The 20,555-nt window shown below is 40.8% G+C and overlaps 1 protein-coding gene across 9 annotated transcripts in view; it reads left to right on the forward strand.

Moving 5' to 3' along the window:
• Window positions 1–20,555, forward strand: part of LOC134353777 (protein phosphatase 1 regulatory subunit 12A-like) — a 199,708-nt gene that overhangs the window by 67,117 nt on the left and 112,036 nt on the right. For all 9 annotated transcript variants that reach the window (XR_010019677.1, XM_063062143.1, XM_063062148.1 and 6 more), the window contains exons 2-5: window positions 5,071–5,201; window positions 8,992–9,110; window positions 14,927–15,086; window positions 16,147–16,291. Coding sequence is in view for 8 of the 9 variants with exons in the window: in XM_063062143.1 (XP_062918213.1) it covers window positions 5,071–5,201; window positions 8,992–9,110; window positions 14,927–15,086; window positions 16,147–16,291 (555 nt within the window). In the remaining variant the exon portion in view is untranslated. The remainder of the gene's footprint in view (window positions 1–5,070; window positions 5,202–8,991; window positions 9,111–14,926; window positions 15,087–16,146; window positions 16,292–20,555) is intronic.

The raw sequence follows: 20,555 nt of genomic DNA on the forward strand, positions 1-20,555 counted from the left end.
TTTTCAATTTGGTGTGTTCTGTTGAAAATCTACCACAATGTTGGACCTTACAGAGAAGTGGTGGGGGGGGGGGGGATGTATTCTTATGCATTCATTGAAAACAGGTGACAGGTGATGCTCCAATTTTCTACATCAACAAATAGAGTGAATTGGTAAGCTAATACAGTATATTGCACCTGAGGAAAGTTAGTGTAGTATTTTCAAAAGGGATGGGTACCTTTTCAGCCTCACAATTTTGCTTTATAATTTTTATTACATAGTTGACAGGTTTTGGAATTTTTCTTCTGATTTGACAAGATGCACAATGTTTTGCAGATTAGCTCAAAATCCCACTTGAATATATTAAATTTAGAAAATGGGAGAGTAAAATATGAAAAGAGTTGTGGGGGTTGAGTACTTTCTCAAGGCATTGTATATCAAGAAAGTTTCAAAAACGTACACAGAATCTTGACGTAATGTGAATAGAATGCAAGAAGATAGTTTTGTTTGATATTCTGATCACTGGTTAGGCCAGACATGGAACAAAATATCTGATCCTGTGCATGAGGAATATTGCTGGGAGAATAGTGATGGGAATATTCTTCATGCTGCAATATTGCGAATGTTTGGAGTCACCAGAGAAGCTTCTTCAACCTTCTGCAAGAAAGGTTAAAAGTTGTTTCCCCTGGCTGAGGTCCATAATTGAATGAGATAGGTCAGGGTAATTGGCATAAGAACAGCTGGGATATGGAGAGATGAGAGTAGGAAAGAAAAGTTGGGGCACTAGGAAAACCAGGATGTAGGGCGGTATGGTCGTGCAGTGGTTAGCACAATGCTTTACGGCAGGGGTTCCCAACCTTTTTTGCACTGCGGACCGGCCGACCTCGTTGGTGGGGGGGGGGGGGGAGGAGGGTTGCCAACGGACAAGAGTAGCAGTCAAATACATTGTTTACTCCGAGAAAGACTACCACGACCATGAAGCCTTGCGCAGGCACCAGTGCGCATGCGTGTACATGCCGATTTTTTTCTACAAATCGTCTTTGGCGATTCTGTTCGGGGGGGGCGCGGAATCACGACCAGAATATAGGTGATAAGTGGCTAATACACTCAATTTCGTTTATAAAAGGGTTTATCTAATGAATTTAATATTAAACACACAGTGCATATTTTCCTCCCATGATTAAGTCAATTATAAGTCACTTATAAGTCAATAGCATCATAACATTTTAAGTAACGTTTGGATATTAAACACACAGTGCATATTTTCCGCGTATGAACATATAAAATCATTGCAACACACCAATATCGCTGAATCAGTAGATGCCCTGGGCTTGTTTTCCTGCAACAAGACGGTGCCATCGAAGGCTGATGGGAGATAGCGATACTCGAAGGGGGTTCCTTATGTCCAGTCTATTCCGCAATTTAGTTTTCGTTGCATTCATTGCAGAAAACCGCACTTCACAGAAATATGTTGGAAATGGAAGCAACGTTTTCAGTGCTTTCGTGGCTATCTCAGGATGTTTATCCTTGACTTTGATCCAGAATGCCGGCAGAGATGTTATGTCAAACATACTTTTCAGCCTGCCGTCATTTGCAAGCTCAAAGAGTTGATCTTCTTCCCGCGCTGACATGGATGATGCGTGCGTAATTACCTCGTGTGCGTTCAAGTTCCTACAGTGGGTGTGACAGGGAATGAGGAAAGGTGCAGCTGACTCATATAGTTTCCTTGCAGCCTGGTAGCACATGCTTTGCGGCCCGGTACTGGTCCGCGGCCTGGTGGTTGGGAACTGCTGCTTTACGGTATAGGCAATATAGGTTCAATTCCTGCCACTGCCTGTAACAAATTTGTGCAGTCTCCCTGTGACAGCATGGATTTCCTCCGGATACTCTGGTTTCCTCCTGCAGTCCAAAGACGTACCGGTTGGTGGGTTAATTGGTCATTGTAAATTGTTCTGTGATCAGGCTCGGATTAATTTGGCGGATTGCTGGGTGGTGCGGCTCGAAGGGCCTGCAGGGTCTATTCTGCACTTTATTTCAACAAACAAACGAATCAATAAATAAGTCATGTAACCCGAATTGGAGTGAGTTGATTAGTTTGTCTTGCTTCATCATTTAATGTGGTTATGGTCAATCATCTAACCCCAGGGCTGTATATAGACTTTGGTAATAAATTTACTCTGAACTTTGTGCGCACTAGCCGGACTGAACTCAGTTTCTCCCTGTGGTCTCTATTAAATGGGGTGTCATTCTAGGGACCAAATCTGATCCCTGTTGCCCTGAGCAAGGCTAGTGGACAAAGTTGGTCAGGGTTCCACTTCTGATCAAAACGAGCAGTTCTTTTTGGGGGAGTGTGCATATCCATCTGATAAATAAAGGTAGTTTTGAACTTCCTTTGATATCTTCAATGATAAATAAGCTGGTTGATATTCAGTATGTATTGTAGTGCTAGGGTTTAATCTTCTTGGCCAGTCCTGCAGGAGCCAGCACCTATAACAGTGATTGAGAAGTGTACACATCAGTAGGGGCATGGGTGGCCATTTGGCCTCTTGAGTCTACTATCCCAAGCTAGGACTTGGCTGATCTGATCTATGGCTTCTGCTGCAGTTTCCAAGCTGCTGGTGTGTTCAGATGCAGCGACCACTCCGTCCCTGGGTGTAATAGTTCGTCCATGTCCTCTACGTCTTCGTTATGATTGAAAAAAGCTAATGGCTATTAAATATACTGTGTGCAGCAATTCCAGCACACTATTTTATTATTTATGTGTGATTCATTTGTAGCTTTTATCCTTGTCTTCATAAGTTCTGTTATGTGCTTTACACCCTCATTTGAAGAAACGTCAAGTTTCTATATATATGTGTTATATACACGTATGTAGTTAAATGACGATAAACTTCACCATATGTTAAGTGATTAGTTCATTAAAGAATTCCAGCTATTTGAAAGAAGAAATATTTCCCCATTTAAGATTCAAGTGGTTGACCTCTTGACCTGATGCTCTGGTCATCTTCTATACTCCCTCAGCCAGGGGAAATGCCCTCAGAACATCCGCCATGTAAAGGCCTTTGGAAGTCTCTCTTTCTTCTGAAACACCAGAGAGTTTAGCACCTTTCTGCTCAATTATTCTACAGTAGACAACTGTCCCAGAGACACTCTAGTGATCTTTCTTTGGAGGGTCTCTGGGCAAGTATATCAGCCTGTGAATAGGGAGACTAAAACTTTCCACAGATCAGCAGGTGTGGAGGTATTTGGGCCCCGACCAATTGCAGCAAGATTTACTTATTCTGCTATTCCTTCTTCCGATATAAAACAGGATTTCATTCGCTGCCTTGGTAATGCATAGTGTTTGCATGCTAACTTTACATTAATGATGTCAGGGTGTCCAGATCTTTCTGAGCACAAATATCCAATTGTTTCTCACTATTTAAAGAATAAATGCTTTCTTTTCTATTCTTCCTCATTTTGCACTAAGGTGTTCCCTTGAAATTTAACAGATTCACCAGAAAACTTTTGAAAATACTGTGTAATGTCTGAAGTCATGCTGGTATTAATAAGAATCACAACCAAGAGTTTGCAAAATATCCACATAAAACACTGCCAAAGTCCCTAGCGTGACTGCCTACCATATTTTTGCCTGGTAACCCAAACCTATTACTTATCCTTTTGTATTGGCTGCATAATCTACACCACAAGGGATAGAGAGATGCCCAGTGATTTGGGATAGGGGGAAAAGAAACACAAAATAAGGAGGGAGCTGGGGGTTTAGGGAATCTAGAGTTGTGTGCACTGACACAGAGAAGGGATAAAACACTGTGTTTTAAAGCTATGCTTAGAAGAGAAAGGAAACTGAGGAATCAAGCAGTAATATGCTGTAAGTTGATAATTTTGTTGAATCAATAATGCTTGGGTGCTCTCGTTCTGGCCAATACTGTCGAAACATTGCAGAAGTAATTTTTATTTAAACATTGCTGATACTTGAAGAACATAATTTATAAATCTTTCCTTTACGTTCATTTGATTTACCTCATTTTTAAACAAAAGCCTAGTTTTAATTGGATCTCGTGATATTAAGACACTCAAGCAAGGTAAATGCAGTAACATTTGCAAACAGTGAACAGATGGCATGTGGTTCTATATCAGGTCACCCAAGTGTTCAGGAATGTATCGTACAAGACTTGGCAGCCCCCACTACTGAGCTTCGCCTGCATTCTAGGTCCTCTGAAGTCCTGTCCTATTCCTTTGGCTTCAATCCTGCTGCACTTGGCCAGTTCCTGAGCCCCCCTCACTGTGGTTCTTAATAAAATGTAGGCCCTCAGCACTGTGGCTCTCTGGCAGCGACTCAAAACTTTTTAAAAACTTAGAGTCTCTGACCCTTCTCAGGGTATACAACAAACTTCAGTTACGCTTTCAGCTTCTGCTGCAACAGCATTCGTGTCACCTCTTCAACCCAGGCTGGTAAACAAAAATGTGATCTCTTTCAGAGGCTATGCTTTGCCAGCCAGCATTACTAAAAATTGTTAAATAGAACTGCCATTTAGTATCATTAAATTGTCTTTTTCAATTACTGCAGTTTCCTGAACAAACCATTTTATATATTAGAATTAAACAGGTCCCAGTCCTCTCTTAGCCTTAGCAGAATGGCCTCCTGCTTGGATGATGCATTTAATTCAGTGCATATCATTTCAGTTAATTGATACCTGTCTCCTCCACTTTCATTTATTTCTCCATTTAAGTGACTGACAGAACGTGATGTGCTTGCTCATTTGTGCACTTCCTTTTATCTATAAATTATTTAGTTTTTTTTTCATCAATATTAGAATAAAAACTTTGTTACGACTGCCTGGAAAGCCACCTTTTTCTATGCCATAAAGCTGTAGGCAATTCTGTTGGAAATACAGCAGTGAAATCCAGTCTCTGATATCAGGTATGTTTCTGCCCTATATGCATAATAACAGGACTGTAGGAGTTTTTAAGGTAATTGAAATTGAATGTTTGTACCTGACCAAGTAGGAAGAGGTGGCTGAGAGTATTTTTTTTCTAGACGGGCAACAGCAGAAGATTGCACACTCACTGTTACCTCTTCCTCACTGACAGGCCTGCATTGACGAAAACCTGAGTATGGTTACTTTTCTGCTGGAGCATGGCGCCAATGTCAATCAGCCTGACAACGAAGGCTGGACAGCCCTACATGCAGCAGCCTCCTGTGGCTTCATGGAGATCACGGAGTGAGTATGGAACTAATTAATTGTCATTAGCACATGAGCAGATTCCTCAATTTACATGAACTTAGCTTGCACCTCGAGTTTCTAACCTTTTTTACTTTGTACTTTGAACTTTGGTTCACACTTTGAGCAAAACTGGTTTTAGGATTCTGAAATAAGCAATTGCGCAGATAGCTGTACATAATCCAGATCTCTGAATGGACAATGGGCTCAAGAACACTTTTTCCCTCTCTTTTTGCAATACTTAATTTAATTTATAGATTTTTAAAATCGTAATTTATAATATTTTAATCCTGTATTGCTATGTACTACTGCCGCAAAACAACAAACTTCACGATATATGTCAGTGCTGTTAAACCTGATTCTGAGGCCTGACTTGCACATGGGGTTCTAGGAGCGGTCCCACTAGGGCTGTCTCATTATTGGCGCAAGACATTTCCATTCTCGTACTCAAGCCCTGTTGCGGTAAAGCACAGCATATCCTTTGCCATTCTCTTTGCTTCTTGCACCTGTGAGATTCATGTACAATGATATGTAGGGCTTTATGAACTCCAATAGCTTTCAACCTCACACTGTATAAACAGTAATTCTGCTTTCTGCCAATTTTTCTCCTCTGATGCAAGGCTAACTAGTCCATCCCTAAACAGTAGGCTTGCCACCATTACCTTCCAGTCTCTGGGAACAATTCTAGAATCTGTGAAATTTTGGAAGATGATAACCAACCTATCCACTATCTCCATTGCAACAACCTTCAGTGATGTGGTTCCTCATGTTCTTGAGATTCATCACTTTTTAGTTCTTTCATTTCACCCAAACTATGTTTTCCCACTGGTAACAATTTTTTCACACACTCACTCCACGCTTCTAGTTCTCCACCGTTTTGCAAAAGTTGTCTGTTTATTTTTCTGAAGAGAGATGCTGAATATTTGTTTAATTTCTTTGCTATTTCCCTATTCCCAAATATAACTGTTTCTGCCTTGGTGCATTGGGGATCCTCATTAATCTTCCACTGGGGTTGAGATGGTTAAGCTGAGCCTGATAGAATATAACCACTCGTAGCATACTGTATAAAGAACTGTGCAAAAGTCTTGGGCACCTTTGATTTTTTTTTATGTATAAATTTTATTTTAGATGTTTATATTTTGTCTTCTGCATTAGTGCATCAGTAAAAAAAGAGCAAATTTTAGATTTCCATACATTCATTTTCCAAACTATTAAATGTAACAGAGAAACTTTTGTATTTTGTTAAAGAAAGTAACATATTAAGTAATAGACCATTCTTCAAATAAAACTTCATTACCTTATAGTTATATAGCCTAATGAATGATGGAACAAAGATAACAAGCAGATGTTAATGATCAATGACATATTAAGTAGAGTGAACTAAACTGATTAACTGAAACAGAAACGGGTGTAGAAGGAATCAGACTGAATGAAGGACAATCAAGCTAAAAGGTGAGGGTGTGACAGATGTGATAGTTTAACCTTCAAATCATCAATTGTTACACCGTGGCAAGAGTGAGAATAGCTAGATACAAGGTGGTCATCCTGCATCAACAAGGTCCCTCCCAAGAAGAAATGTTGCGGCAGACAGGAATTTCAAGATGTGCTGTCCAAGCTCTTCAGAAGAAGCATGAAGAAACATACAAGGTTGAGGACCAGGAACGCAGTGGCTGGCAACAGAAACTGAGTGCTGCGGGTGAGAAATTGATATCCCCTCAAAATTGGAAGAAGTCTGGCACTGGTATCAGCTCTGAACTCAGAGAAACCACTGGAACCCAAATACACTCCTCTACAGTCCAGGGAAGTCTTGGCTTCGTGGAAGAGTTGGTGCTAAAGAGCCATTCTCTGAAGTGGACATAAGAGACTCAGCGACACACAAAAGCACAAGGACTGGTGTGCTGAACAGTGGCAGCAAATGCTCTCAATTGATGAGTCAAAGTTTTTGGCTCAAACGGGAGGCAGCTTGTCCACAGAAGAGCCGGAGTGTACTACCTGGAATAGTGCCAGCAGCCAACAGTGGCAGAGGTTCCCCGCAGGCTTGGGGCTACACTTCTGCAAATGGAGTTGGTGATCTGGTCAGAAACAATAACCAACGCTGAGAGGTACAAGCAGATTTTCATCCATTATTCATTACCATCAAGGAGGCGTCTGATCGGTCACAACTTCATTCTGCAATAACCCCAAACATACGGCCAAGGTCATGAAGGACTATCTTCAGCGAATAGAAGAACAAGGAATTCTGCAACAGGTAGTATGGCCTCCATAGAGATCTGATCTCAACATCATCGAGTATCTCTGGCATTACCTGGAGAGACAGAAGCAAGAGAGAAAGCTAAAGTTTCCAGAAGAACTGTGGCAAGTTCTCCAAGATGCTTGGAACAGCCTACCAGCTGTTTTCTTATAAAACTGTACAGCATTGTACCTAAGAGAATTGATCTATTTTTAATGGCAAAGGATGGTCACACCTAATATTGATTATAGTCTGTATTTTGCTGTTTAATACTCTTTATTGTATTTTTTGATAATTAGAAACTTTTAACTTCATTATTTTTGAAAGCATCTTCGCCTTACAGAATTGTTTTAACATGTGCCAAAAGACTTTTGCACACTACCTATACCTGTATGGCAATGCCAGAACTCACCACAATTCAGATGAAATTTAAGTTTAGGATCTTGAAATGGAAGCACAAGCCAGAAGGGTAAAAGGCGATAAGAAAGGAACAGTACAGAGAACAAATAAACCAGCTTCGATTGATGGAATGAGGTGTGATTGAAAAAATTGTGGATGACGTTAAAGTTGGTGATGTTGTGGTGAGCAAGGAAGGTTGTTGAAGGCTACAGTAGGGTGTAGATCAGGCTGAAAGTTGGGAAGAGAATTAATAGATGGAATTTACTCCTGAGAGGGGCAAGGTAATGCATCTTGGAAATTCAAATAAGCAGAAATCATAGAGGGCAGGAACAAAGGGACTTAGAGACTAAGTCCATCATTAACTTAAGGTCAAAGGGGTGGTGAAGACGGCATATGGCATGTCTGCCTTGCTGGTTGGGACTTGGGGTATCAGAGTTGGGACAGAATGATGCAGCTTTACTAAACACTGGTTTGGGTGCACTTGGTGTAACATGTGCGTTTCTGGTTGCCAGACGATGGGAAGGTTGTGATTGCGCTACAGCGAGTGCAGAGGAGATTCACCAGGATACCGTCTGTACTGGAGCACATCAGTAATAGGGAGAGATTGGATAGGCAAGATTTGTTTTCCTTGGAGTAAGGAAGGCTGAAGGGGGACCTGATAGATGTATATAAGATTATGAGAAGCAAAGGTAGGGTAAGTCGTCAAAGTGTATCCTTTTCCCTTGGTGGGGTTATAAAAAATGTAGTCTTAAGATGAGAGGACAGAGTTTTAAAGGGGATCTGAGAAGAAAGCTTTTACTCAAAGTGGTTGATATCTCGAACTAACTTTCCTAGGAGATGGTGGAATCAGATATAGTTACAAGAATGAAGAGGCATTTAGACAGATCTGAAATAGCCAAGGCATAGAAGTATATGATTCTAATGTAGGCAACTGTGATTAGAGTAAAACCGGGTTTCTAGGTTTAATGATTCTAGTAGACCAAAGGTCTGCACAGTTTAGTTATGGATCAAATTTCTCTGATTGTTTTGTTCAGCAAGACATTTTCATTTGCCCATAGCACAAACACTCAGATCTGAAGTGAGCCCACCAAGGGTTCAGTTAAGAATTCTGTTGAGATTGGGACAGTTAGCTCTGAATTTATATTTTCATTCCATGTCTAGGTACTTAATTAAACAACGGGCCAATGTGGCAGCTGTGAACAGTGAGGGCGAGCTGCCTATTGACATTGCCCAGGGGGAAGCTCTGGAGAAAATGCTGAAGGAAGTCATTAAAAAGCAAGGTAAGAATTCCATGTAACTTGGTAAAACTTTGGTAAGAAAGCACCACTTCACCACTAATGATCTTCAAAGGTCCATCAAATTGTACAGAGATTCCAATCAGTAGAGAACGGTTGACGTCAGCATGCTTTGGTGTAAGAGAGCAGTCCTGTAATTCTGGCAGCTGGACCCTTTACTTCAAGACAGACCAGATATTTACTAAAATTCAATTGCAGCTTTTAGACCCTGCTAAGGCAACACTGCTGGTCTCCTAGATACGGAAGGCCAATGAGGTCACATTGTCTACAATAGCATCAACAAAGTTGATGCCAACAGGCTCAATAAACTGATTAGAAAGGCTGACCCTGTTATAGGGGTCAAACTGAACACACTGGAGGTTGTAATAGAATAAGGGACCCTATGGAAAATCCTGCCAATTCTGGACAATATTTCTCACCCTCTGCATGCCACCTTGGCTGAACACTTTTAGTGACAGACTAAGACAACTGTGCTGCTCCAAAGAGTGCTATATGAGGTCATTCTTACCCTCAGCCATTAGGCTCTATAATGAGTCAACTTATAGACAGGGAAGTGATGACCGCCCCCCCCCCCCCCGTTAGACTGTTTATGGTAACTTATTTTTTATTATTTCTACTTCTAATATTTATATCAGTGCACTTGTAATGCTACTGTGACACTGTAATTTCCTTTGGGATCACTAAAGTATCTAATCCTCCAGCTTTTCCCCCCCGATTTAAAATGTGCCTTAAAACCTGCATTTTTAACCTTCTGCGCCCATCTTGGCATTTTTTGTTTTACTTTTTAAAACGTGTTTTGTTCCTGATCAAGTTTCACTGAGGTAACTTAATACTTGTGATTTAAAAGTGCTCTTTAGATGTGGTTATTGGTGCTGTGAAATTGATCCCCAGACAGAACAAATCAGCAGTTGTAGATTTCTCAAAATGTGATTATATTTGTCCATTTGGTTCTGTTAAAGCCCATTATTGTTTTCACTCAGCCCGCAGTTTCTCCTTGAGGCTCATGTCTGAGATAGCTGCCAAGAGATTCCTGTGCTCTCATGGACCATTGCTTTTGTGTTTGAAGGTGTGTGTGTGTGTGTGTGAGAGAGACAGACAGAGAGAAAAGAAGGCACAGGAAGGGGGTAGTGCAGAGAGCAGCTTGAGCCGTGTATGGATGGTGAGGATGAGATTGATGGTTAATTTTCAGGATGGGATGGCAGAATTTTTCAATTTTTTAAAATTTGTTGAGATACAGTGCGGAGTAAGCTTCTCTGGCCCTTTGAGCCGTACCACCTAGTTGTCCCCTGATTTAACCCCAGCCTAATCATGGGACAATTCACAACGACCAATTCACCTACCAAACAGTACACCTTTGGACTGTTGGTGGAAAGTAGAGCACCTGGAGGAAACCCACACAGTCACGGGGAGAAAATGAAAAATCCTTACAGGCAGTGGTGGGAATTGAACCCAGGTCGCCTGTACTGTAAAGCGTTGTGCTCACTGCTCTGCTGCCTTGGAATGTTGGTGGGATCATCTGGACAGTGGAGGTTGTTGAATGTTACTTTAGTAGGGTATTGGGATGGGGGAGATTGGTAGTGCAGATTTATAGCAAGACCCAAGTTGCTTTATGGGTTTTTATTTATCATGCACATTACCCAAATCTTTCCTTTGGGAATAAGGCTGTATTCTCCCAGGAAATGGAGACACAAGAGACTGCACTTGCTGGAATCTGCAGCAACACACAAAGGAATTAAGCAGATCAGGGAGCATTTATTGAGTGCAATGGACAGTTGATGTTTTGAGTTGGGTCACTTAACCACTCCAGATGCGGAGTACCCACCCAAAACATTGACGTCTGTTTCTCTCCATAGGTACTGCCTAATTTGTGGAGTTTTGCATATTCATCCTGGGAAAACCCAGCCACTTGTTCTGGGTTCTGCTGTAATGGTTCCAAAAGTGTGGTGATGTAATTCCTTACAGCCCCGGCAAAAAAAAAATTATTTTAGGATCAGAAGTCTGATTGCTGATGGGAAGTGTCCAGTTAACTTTTCCACGTGATACAAAGCAACCTAGGAATGGTCACTATTGTACTCTACTCCAAGGGGAGAAAAAGATTGTCCATTGTAAAATGCTGTGAAGCGGATATGCAGTTGAATTTCTAGGCAAATGCCTTGATGGCTGAGAGAAGACTTTGCGGGTCTGGAGTGTGCAGTAATGCATCAGTGCTTTTGATCAGCTGAATCGCTGTTTCTCATCAGTTGTTCAAACCTATTTAAAGAGATGACAAACTGATTATTTTAGGTAATGTTTATCTTTTTCCAATTTTTTCAAAGGCCACATGTGCTTTGTGACTGCAGAGGCTTGTGTGAGAAAAAGGAGAATGGATGTTCTTCCTTGCAGTTTGTTTCTGTTCTATAAACTGCAGCATTGCTGAGAGATGTGATATATTTCCAGTATTAATTTTTCAGTATGATAGTTTGTTTTAGAAGCAGAAAAACCCTTTACTGGTCAACAACTGCAGATACCGGAAAGGGAGAGATTATGGTTGGAAGTCTAAAGTGATTATTGACATTGGAGCCACTCTCGCATGTGTGCAACAACTTTCATGATCTGGTGCTGGAATCATAGAATTCTTGAACCAAAGAAGGAGGCCATTTGCTTCACTATTCACATTTGATTTATGTCCAGCAATCTATTCAGTCCCATTACCTCTGCTCTTCCCCCATAGCCCTGTAATTTCTCCCTGAGGTGCCCGTCCTATTCCCTGTCAAATACCTTGATTCATTCTCTTTCCACTACCAGTGATGTCCAGATCATTCAAAGCCACATACTGTGTAGAAAAGCTTTTCTGTACCTTTTGGCTTTTGCTTTCAATCATCATGTCTTGGTCCTCAAATATCCACTTATCGCTAAAGCTGCTTTCTCTTTACCCTTTCTAAACCCATCATGATGGTGAACACCTCTACTAAATCACCTCTCAATCTGGTTTCCAAGGAGAACAACTCCAGCTTTGACAATTTGGCCTTGATTCTGAATTCCTTCATTCTGGAGTCATTCTAGTAAAAGTCCACATTCTTGCTGAAGGATCTTTGTATTCTTAAAGTGTGATGAGCAGAACTGGATGCATTGGTAGCCTAACAATGTCGTATCTGGGCTTTACTTTTGTACTCTACACCTCTCCTTTTGAATCGTAGGATTCCATATGTCCTGTTAAAGTTCCATGCACACATGTCAATGTCTTTCTCTACACACCCTTTAGAACACTCCAGGTACCTGATTCTGGCCACAACCACTCTGAATACCCGAACAAACAGGACAACACCATCAGAATTTCTAAACTATCAAATGCTGGATTTTTAAATTTTTGGAATTTTTATTACTGTAATTGATTGCAAGGTTAAAAGTGAGGTTCCAGTGTATGAAAAATAATTAATAGATCTGAGTAACCTGTTAACCGTTACGATTAAGCAAGTAACTGAACCAGCTTGCTTCCAACCAAACACAGGAGGAATGTCATGGGAGCTATAATGATCTGGAGTGTTTGAAAGTATAACTGTATTTTTTTGCAAACTACTGTATGATTTTATGCATTAACCTTAGACCAGTTATTATTTACAATAGTTTCAAAGTTTGGAGTTGCTCAGAGATGTCTGCAGATGGTGTGCATGCAAGCTGTAGAACTCAGTTGTTGAACAGGTATTTCTGCTGCAGGTTTTGCAGTGTCGATACCAGCCCAATCCATTAGAGAGTGCTGTATTATTCTTCATCCTTTCCGAGACAATTGACAACCCCCAAGTTTTATTCAGCCATGGGTGTTATTTCAATTGGTACATTTAATGTCAGAGGAATGTATACAATATACATCCTGAAATTCTTTTTCTTTGCAAACATCCATGAAAACAGAGGAGTGCCCCAAAGAATGAATGACAGTTAAATGTTAGAACCCCAAAGTCCCCCCAGCTCCCCTCATGCTCAAGCAGCAGCAAAGCAACAACCCCCCACCCCCACCAGCAAAAAAAAGCATCAGCACCCTCCACCAAGCACTCAAGCTTGCAGCAAAGCATCAATGAAGACACAGACTTGCAGTACCCTGAAGACTACTCGTTTACCTAGTAATTTGTCATACCACAGGCATGCACGCACTCTCTCTCTCCCTCTCTCTCTCTCCCCCCCTCTCTCCCCCCCTCTCTCCCCCTCTCTCTCCCCCTCTCTCTCCCCCTCTCTCTCCCCCTCTCTCTCCCCCTCTCTCTCCCCCTCTCCCTCCCCCTCTCCCTCCCCCTCCCCCTCCCCCTCCCCCTCCCCCTCTCCCTCCCCCTCTCCCTCCCCCTCTCCCTCCCCCTCTCCCTCCCCCTCCCCTCCCCCTCTCCCTCCCCCTCTCCCTCCCCCTCTCCCTCCCCCTCTCCCTCCCCCTCCCCCTCCCCCTCCCCCTCCCCCTCCCCCTCCCCCTCTCCCTCCCCCTCTCTCCCTAATAAGAGAAAAAGGGGTGTCCCCATTTCACAGTGAGAGGGGAGACATAACAAACAACTTGCTGATTTACAATGTTAAAAATGTTGCGTTGCTTTTTCCGAGCTCTACTCCCAGAGTGTTGGCACCAAGAAGGCTCAGGTCTCTGGACACACAGCCCACAGCAGCTAACATGCTGCTCCTGATGTTCCGCATTCTCCCGCGACGCTTCGGTCGGGGCACCGGCCTAGAATCAGTCTGTCCCCAGAGCCACGAAATTCCGGAATCCTGAGGGCCAGCTTGTCTTCCAGGCCAAGTCTTTGGGATATCAAAAAGTGGCCGGTCATGAGGCCCTGAGAGCAGGTCCCATTCCTGCAAAGAACCAAAGTCAGAGTGTAACTCCAGGCCAGGAGCTTCAAAAGACCCTTGAAAAGGAAAAAAAATGAGTTATCCAAGATAAAAATAGAGCTGTTTCCAAAGATGCAAGCGAAGGGGTAGCTGTTGGCGCCATCTTGACTTTGCTCTGTTTCCAGTTCTGAGATCTGGAAGTATGTTTGCAAATGTACTGATTCTGATCATAGTTCTCTACTATGTGCTTGTTTCTTAATCTCTCGCATTGTCTGTTAGTCATTCTGTGTTCACTTTGTCTAGATGGTATTATTCTTCTCGCAGCTACCATCGGGAAGGAGGCACAGAAGTCGGAAGTCCCACACTACCAGGTTGAAGGGTAGCTTCTTCCGTTCAACCACTTGATTCTTTAACCACTGACACAACCCTAATCAGTAAAGTTCAACAATACCATGACCACTTTGATCTAAAATGGGCTTTTGGTTTGCATCTCAGTGAAAAAATTACCTGTGTGTGTTCTTTCCTATTAAAATTACATATAATTTATGTTTTTCTTGTGAATGCTGCTTATATGATGCTATGTGTCTGTAATGCTCCTGCAAGTAAGATTTTTTTTTAAATTGCATCTGTGCACATATGTACTTGTGCATTTGACAGTAAACTTGATTTTCATTTTAAACGGACAGGTGTAAATTCTAACCATTGAGAGACGGCTAACACTTAAAGATATTTTTTGGCTGTTTCTGCTTGTTCATCAGCTTTCTGGTGACTGTTACCAGAATGCAGCATACTTGACAATATTTCCAAATTAGGGTACTGCATCCGTACCATCGCTGACACTTCATGAAATTGTCCTCCTTATAAACTGCAGATCAGTTGCAGGAGTTCAAAAGGGATCTTATTCTCGTCGTTCAGTCTTGTGCATCAACTAATGTTGCATGGAGAATAATTGTGTTTGCAGGCACATTGAGGGAATGAGGGAATGCTGGTGATGTGACAGCGACAAATATCATGCATCTCATTTCTAGGGATCGATGTGGAGGTGGCCAGGAAGGAGGAGGAGCAACAGATGATCCAGGATGCCAGGCAGTGGCTAAATCGAGGGAAGGTGGAAGATAATCGGCACCCAAAAACTGGTGCAAGTGCCCTTCATGTTGCTGCAGCCAAAGGCTACTTGGAGGTCACAAAGTGAGTAGACAGTCATCAGGGGAAAGAGTCAAAATCTTATGGTTTTAGCAAAAAGCAAGTTATTGTGGGTTAGTTATCACTCTTCAAACTTTTTAAGGGCAAATTTGTGATAAGGAATGCAGAAAATGTGATTACTGTTACTCTGATTGTGTTTTGTCTACAAGGAGGTTGCTGCTTCCTGCTGTAGGAACAAGATTTACTTGTTGTAAGAGTGAGAACAATGTGAAGATGGAGATATCAGGCGGGATTTGGGATAGAGCCAGGGAGGTTTTTCACTTCAAAACGCCAAGAGGTGTACAAGATAAAATAATAGTCTGATGAAAGGACAAGCTAAATATACCTGAAGGCATACTTTTGATGTCATTATCGCTTAATATTCTTGTCCGTTCATCAGCGTGTTGCTATTTACGGACATTTGATGGGCACGAATTAAGTGGCACCTTTCTTACATTTCAACGGTTATTGTATTTAAAGTATTTTACTAATTGTAAACTGCTTTGAGTATTTGCAAGCAAGAAACCAGTGCAAGTCTTTCTCCAGCTTCTGATGATGATGGCAACTCACAGATGGCCAATTTTGAGCAGCTGGATCTAATGCATGCCATTTAGCACAGTAGTGTGTCATGCAGGGTAATGGGGAGTATCTTAAATGTGAAGATGCAACTTCATTTCCAGAAAAAATGTCTCGTTCCTCTTACCAGTATGGTTGTGGATAGGTGCCTATGAAATAAGTTGACTGATGAAGATAAAGCTTCAGTTTTTTTCCACAGACACTTCTGATACTGAAGTTGAATCTCCACCTGACTATCTCAGAGAATATTCTATGTTCCTACCTCTGTTAATGTATCTTTTCAAATAGTCACGTAAAGTTGCATTTTAGATGTAAAGTTTCCTAAAATGTTTCAAAATATCACAATTCCTGCCAGAGGAAGAGGCAGAGCACTATGATCTTTCTTTTCGTTGTCTAAGTCTGCTAGTGGATTATTAATTGCAAGAAAACTGTGGTCTCTGTGATGTCAGTACTTGTGCTATCCTATCTGCAAGAAGTCTTTGTGTTGCAGGTTGTTAATCCAGGCTGGCTTTGACGTAAACAGTCGAGACAATGATGGTTGGACTCCATTACACGCAGCTTCACACTGGGGCAAAGAAGAAGTCTGCAGGTTGTTGGCGGAGAACTTGTGCAACATGCAGACTGTCAATAAAGTGGTGAGTCCTACCAGCATTAAGAGATTCAACACAAATACTGCTAACTTCTCCATAACTGGAGTCCCAGTGTTGAAGTAATCGCTTTTCAATGCTAAATGCATTGAGTGTACCAGGATATGGTGTCAAGACTTACTCCACAATGCTCTTGGGTTATTCTAGAGTATGCTAAGGCAACAGCTAAACTGCTGTGGTACCCTGGTTTCCTGGAAAAGTGAGTAAAAAGAAAGTCACAAGTCTGGTTCCTAGTCCTGACCATCATTTATTGAGTCTTGAATAGGAATTGTTTGTGTCTATACAGACCTTTGCTCTGTAGCATTGGGTACTTCATCCTGCAAGGGGCCTATCTTACTGACAATATCAGGATTAATGTTAATCCATTTCTATCTCTGGGCTACTAAAATCTTTTATGCTGCCATTGTAAAATTAAGACCACGTGTGATATATAGATTGTATACCACTATTTCATTAAAAATGCACAGATTTCTAGTTTGTATTATCAGGTTGCAAGGGAGAGATATCATAGTTCTGTATCCTCCTTTGCATAGTTTAAAATATTTTGTGCTGTAAGTTGCCAGAGATACAGCAACTGAGAAAAGAGGGTAAAGGAGCATCTGCGACCATTAATTAATCTCATTGCCTACTGAGATATGATGGAGATAGTAACAAACGGAAAATAGAGAAGGACATTGAACTAGAGTCAAATAAGGCATAGGAAGAGAAATACTGGGGGAAAGGCAGGAAAGGAATGTAAAAAGTATAAAAATGTTTAATAAAGGTTGTTTAAAATGTCTAAGAAGAGCTTTTAATATGCTCGAACAAAACTTGAACAATGCTAATTTGTGACTATAGCAATAACCGATATTGCATTAACAATTATAATGTGTATAAAAGATAACCAACCTAATACAGTAGTTTTAATGGCGAAATGATTTGCAAATCCAGCAAATACCTAAAAGTGCTGGGCCTGTGTAATTGACTCAGAAACTTTGAAACTGTGCATCTCACAGCTCATCTCTTACTCTCTGAATTTGATTTGCTCATTAATAGTGCAGTGTTAGTACAAGATTTGCAGGTTAAGTGTTGTGCTTTATCCATACAACAATAATAGAGTGCTGCATTTTATCACACTGCTTTATTACGCGATATTTTGATGCATAAGCACACCAACATTTTTCATAAACAATTTAAAAAAGATTGGTGAAATCCCAATCCACTTGTAGAGTTATAAGTGATAATAGTGGTAGTAGGTGTAGAGAGATTTTTTTGAGAGAATTTGTAGGCGGGCAGTGATTAGTAAACATGAGCAGATTAGAATAGGCAGCTAATAATCAGTCAGCTCACTTCTTTAAAAGGGACCAAGATATTTCCTTGCTGGAAATGGCAACTGCTGCACCAATAGTCATAAAATGGTTTGATCTTTTTGCGGGAGGAGTTAGAAAAGAAACACTTCTGTGTTTTTAGTGCTTTTTCACTAGTTATGTGCATCAGTAAGATGGATCTGAATAACAATAACAATTATTTGCTGCTATTGAATGAATGACAAAAAATATCAAAATCCGTGGAGTTGCTTGGTTCCTAGTAGGAGCTGTCTGTTTTTTTTAAATCAGGTTTTGGGAGATTTGCAAAATGTACCCTGCTCATTAAAGTCATAAATCACTGAGTATTGATGGGGGTGGCAGAGAGGAAAAGAAAACCAATTTAATAAAATGGATCCATCATATACTGGTGTATTGAAATAATATTGGATGGAATGGTGCTGAAAGATTCGATGCTTTTTACTGATGCTTTGTATTTGTGCTGCAGTGTGTTGTACCTCATTGTCAGATACCACACTGTACTATCTGACTGTCTTTTGCAGTCTTTTGTTATACTGTACACTATACTGTAGCCATTATGCTTTCCGCCTATACAGGCTCAACAAAATAGTCAATTATTGCTTTACTTTTTAGAAATGGCACTGTGATGGGATGTGGCTGCTTTAACTCATTGTACTTGGGATATTTGTACCTTTGTACTCTCAATTTGTTAGCACTCTCATTCCACGTTGCTGTGCATTGCTGAATTTGCATAGTACTGCTCTGTATTGTTGTCACTGCATTGTAGAAAATTGTGTGCAGTCTAATATATAAAATTGATCTACTTTCCTGCATTGTTTTTGTGGCTCCATATTAGCTATATAACCTCTTATTGTTGTTTTTCTCTGTAAAGCTGCTACACGGTATCACTCTGTTCCTCTGTATTCTTTTCAATGCTATTGAAGGTAATTTCATTCAGATAGAGAGCAATGCATTCACTAAGGAACATACATTGTGGGTATGTTCAAGATTATTCAAATTACTAAGGATTTCACTGTGTTATTTTACACGAGGCAATGTTATTTCATGCTGCCTACATTGATTATTGTTGCTCTATATTCCACTGTCTTTGTCCTATTTTCTACAGCCTAACTTATCACAGTAGATTTTGGTTAATTAGGCCATTCGTTAATCGGGGCAGCTGCTTATTCAGAACAACTCTAAAAGAACAAAAACAAATTGGAAAATAGCCGGGTTTCCCTTAGTTTATTGGGGACACCGTGCCACTTAATTGGAACAGAAGACTTTCAAATACATGCACTTGTGTGTCCGTTAAACATTATAGCCTGCTTAGAGTGAACAGTTCTGTCAGTTGAGTGTATTTGTTTTCTGTTATCCATTTGAGCAGGCAGATGTCGTTTCAAAAAGCAGTGATTTTTGAAAATTTTGTTTTTTTTTAAATTTTGCCTTTAATTTTTTTTGAGACTCTTGCCAAGATGTCATGAAAAGATTTGATACTAGCTGAAAAAATTATCTTACTGGACCAAATTTAAAGCCATCTGCCTAACATCACTCATCGGCAGCTGGCAAAGATAATTGTAGTGCCGAAATGTACAATTGCTTGCTTGATGCGTCAGCAAGATAAACTGCGGGAAGAATGGGAATCACATGAGGGAGAACAGGGAACATCACAACAACAGAAGTTTGAAGGTAAGGATCCAGATGTTGAAGAGGCATTCAGTCAGTGATTTTCCATTGTAACTGGATGAGCTATGCATGTCCATGGACAAATGTTATAAAAACAAGTCAGAGGAGCTCGATAAGAAGCTGGGTCATGAAGATTTTAAAGCAACAAATGGCTGGTTGTCTCGTTGGAAATGTTGGCCCCGCATTAAATTCAAGAAAGCACATGACAAGAAAGACAAGGCTGATGCTGTAAGTACAGAATCCTAGAAACTACAAAACTCCTTGATTTGCTTCAAAAATTTTGTCTACGTTGCTGATGAAACAGGCCTTTTTTATCATGTCATGCTGAATGGTTCCCTTTCCTACAAACAGACAACACAATCAGGTTCAAAGAAAGCATTGGACTGCATAACTATGTTGTCTTGTGTTAGCAACTGTTAAAAAGAAATTGTTGGTTATTGGGAAAAGCGTTAACCATCGATGCTTTAAGAGGCTAACAATGGGTAGTTTACCAATCGAGTACAATGCGAATAAGAATGTATAGATGATTTCTGAATTTTTTGAGAAATAGCTGATGAGTTGGGATACGGAGCTATAGCAGATATCGAGCAGAATTCTTATGCTTTTTGACATCTGTGCAGCACACCCTGATGTAGGATATTTGAGAGACATCCAGCTGGAATTTCTGCCTGCCAATACAACATCCTTGGTGCAGCCAGTGGATATGGGAATCATAAAAAAATTAAAGACTTTCTCTCGCGGAAAGTTGGTGAACCATATTCTTGGAGCAATTGAAGAAAATCTACTGACATCATCTTTATCAGCCAGGGAAGTGAGTGCAAGGGTTAACTTTTTACAGACAGTACAGTTTGCTAATGAAGAGAAGTAAGCAGCAAGACAATTCAGAACGGTTTTGCTCACTGCAGTTTCAGGCATTCAGGCTTAGAGATGCCTGAAACGGCCAGGAGTGAAAATGAAGTTATTTCACTACTTCAACAAGTTAGGAACTATAAAGAATTTGAAGATATTGACAATCATCTTAAATGTTACAATGAAAATGAAGATATGGGGGACGCAATCATCAAAAGCATTGTAAGGTGGGTAATATGAAGACAAGGAAAGTGATGAGAATGACACAACTGAACCAGAGGGAGTGATCGCACAGGATGCCAGGAAATTTATTGTTGGGTTACATCACCTCTTCATGCCAGAATGCAATAACGGCAGTCCATTATCTGCACCAGCTGTCTGCATTGAGTTTGTTCATTCACAGTCAATCAAAA

This window comes from Mobula hypostoma, chromosome 11 (assembly GCF_963921235.1).
Source record: "Mobula hypostoma chromosome 11, sMobHyp1.1, whole genome shotgun sequence".
NCBI classification, from domain to species: Eukaryota; Metazoa; Chordata; class Chondrichthyes; order Myliobatiformes; family Myliobatidae; genus Mobula; species Mobula hypostoma.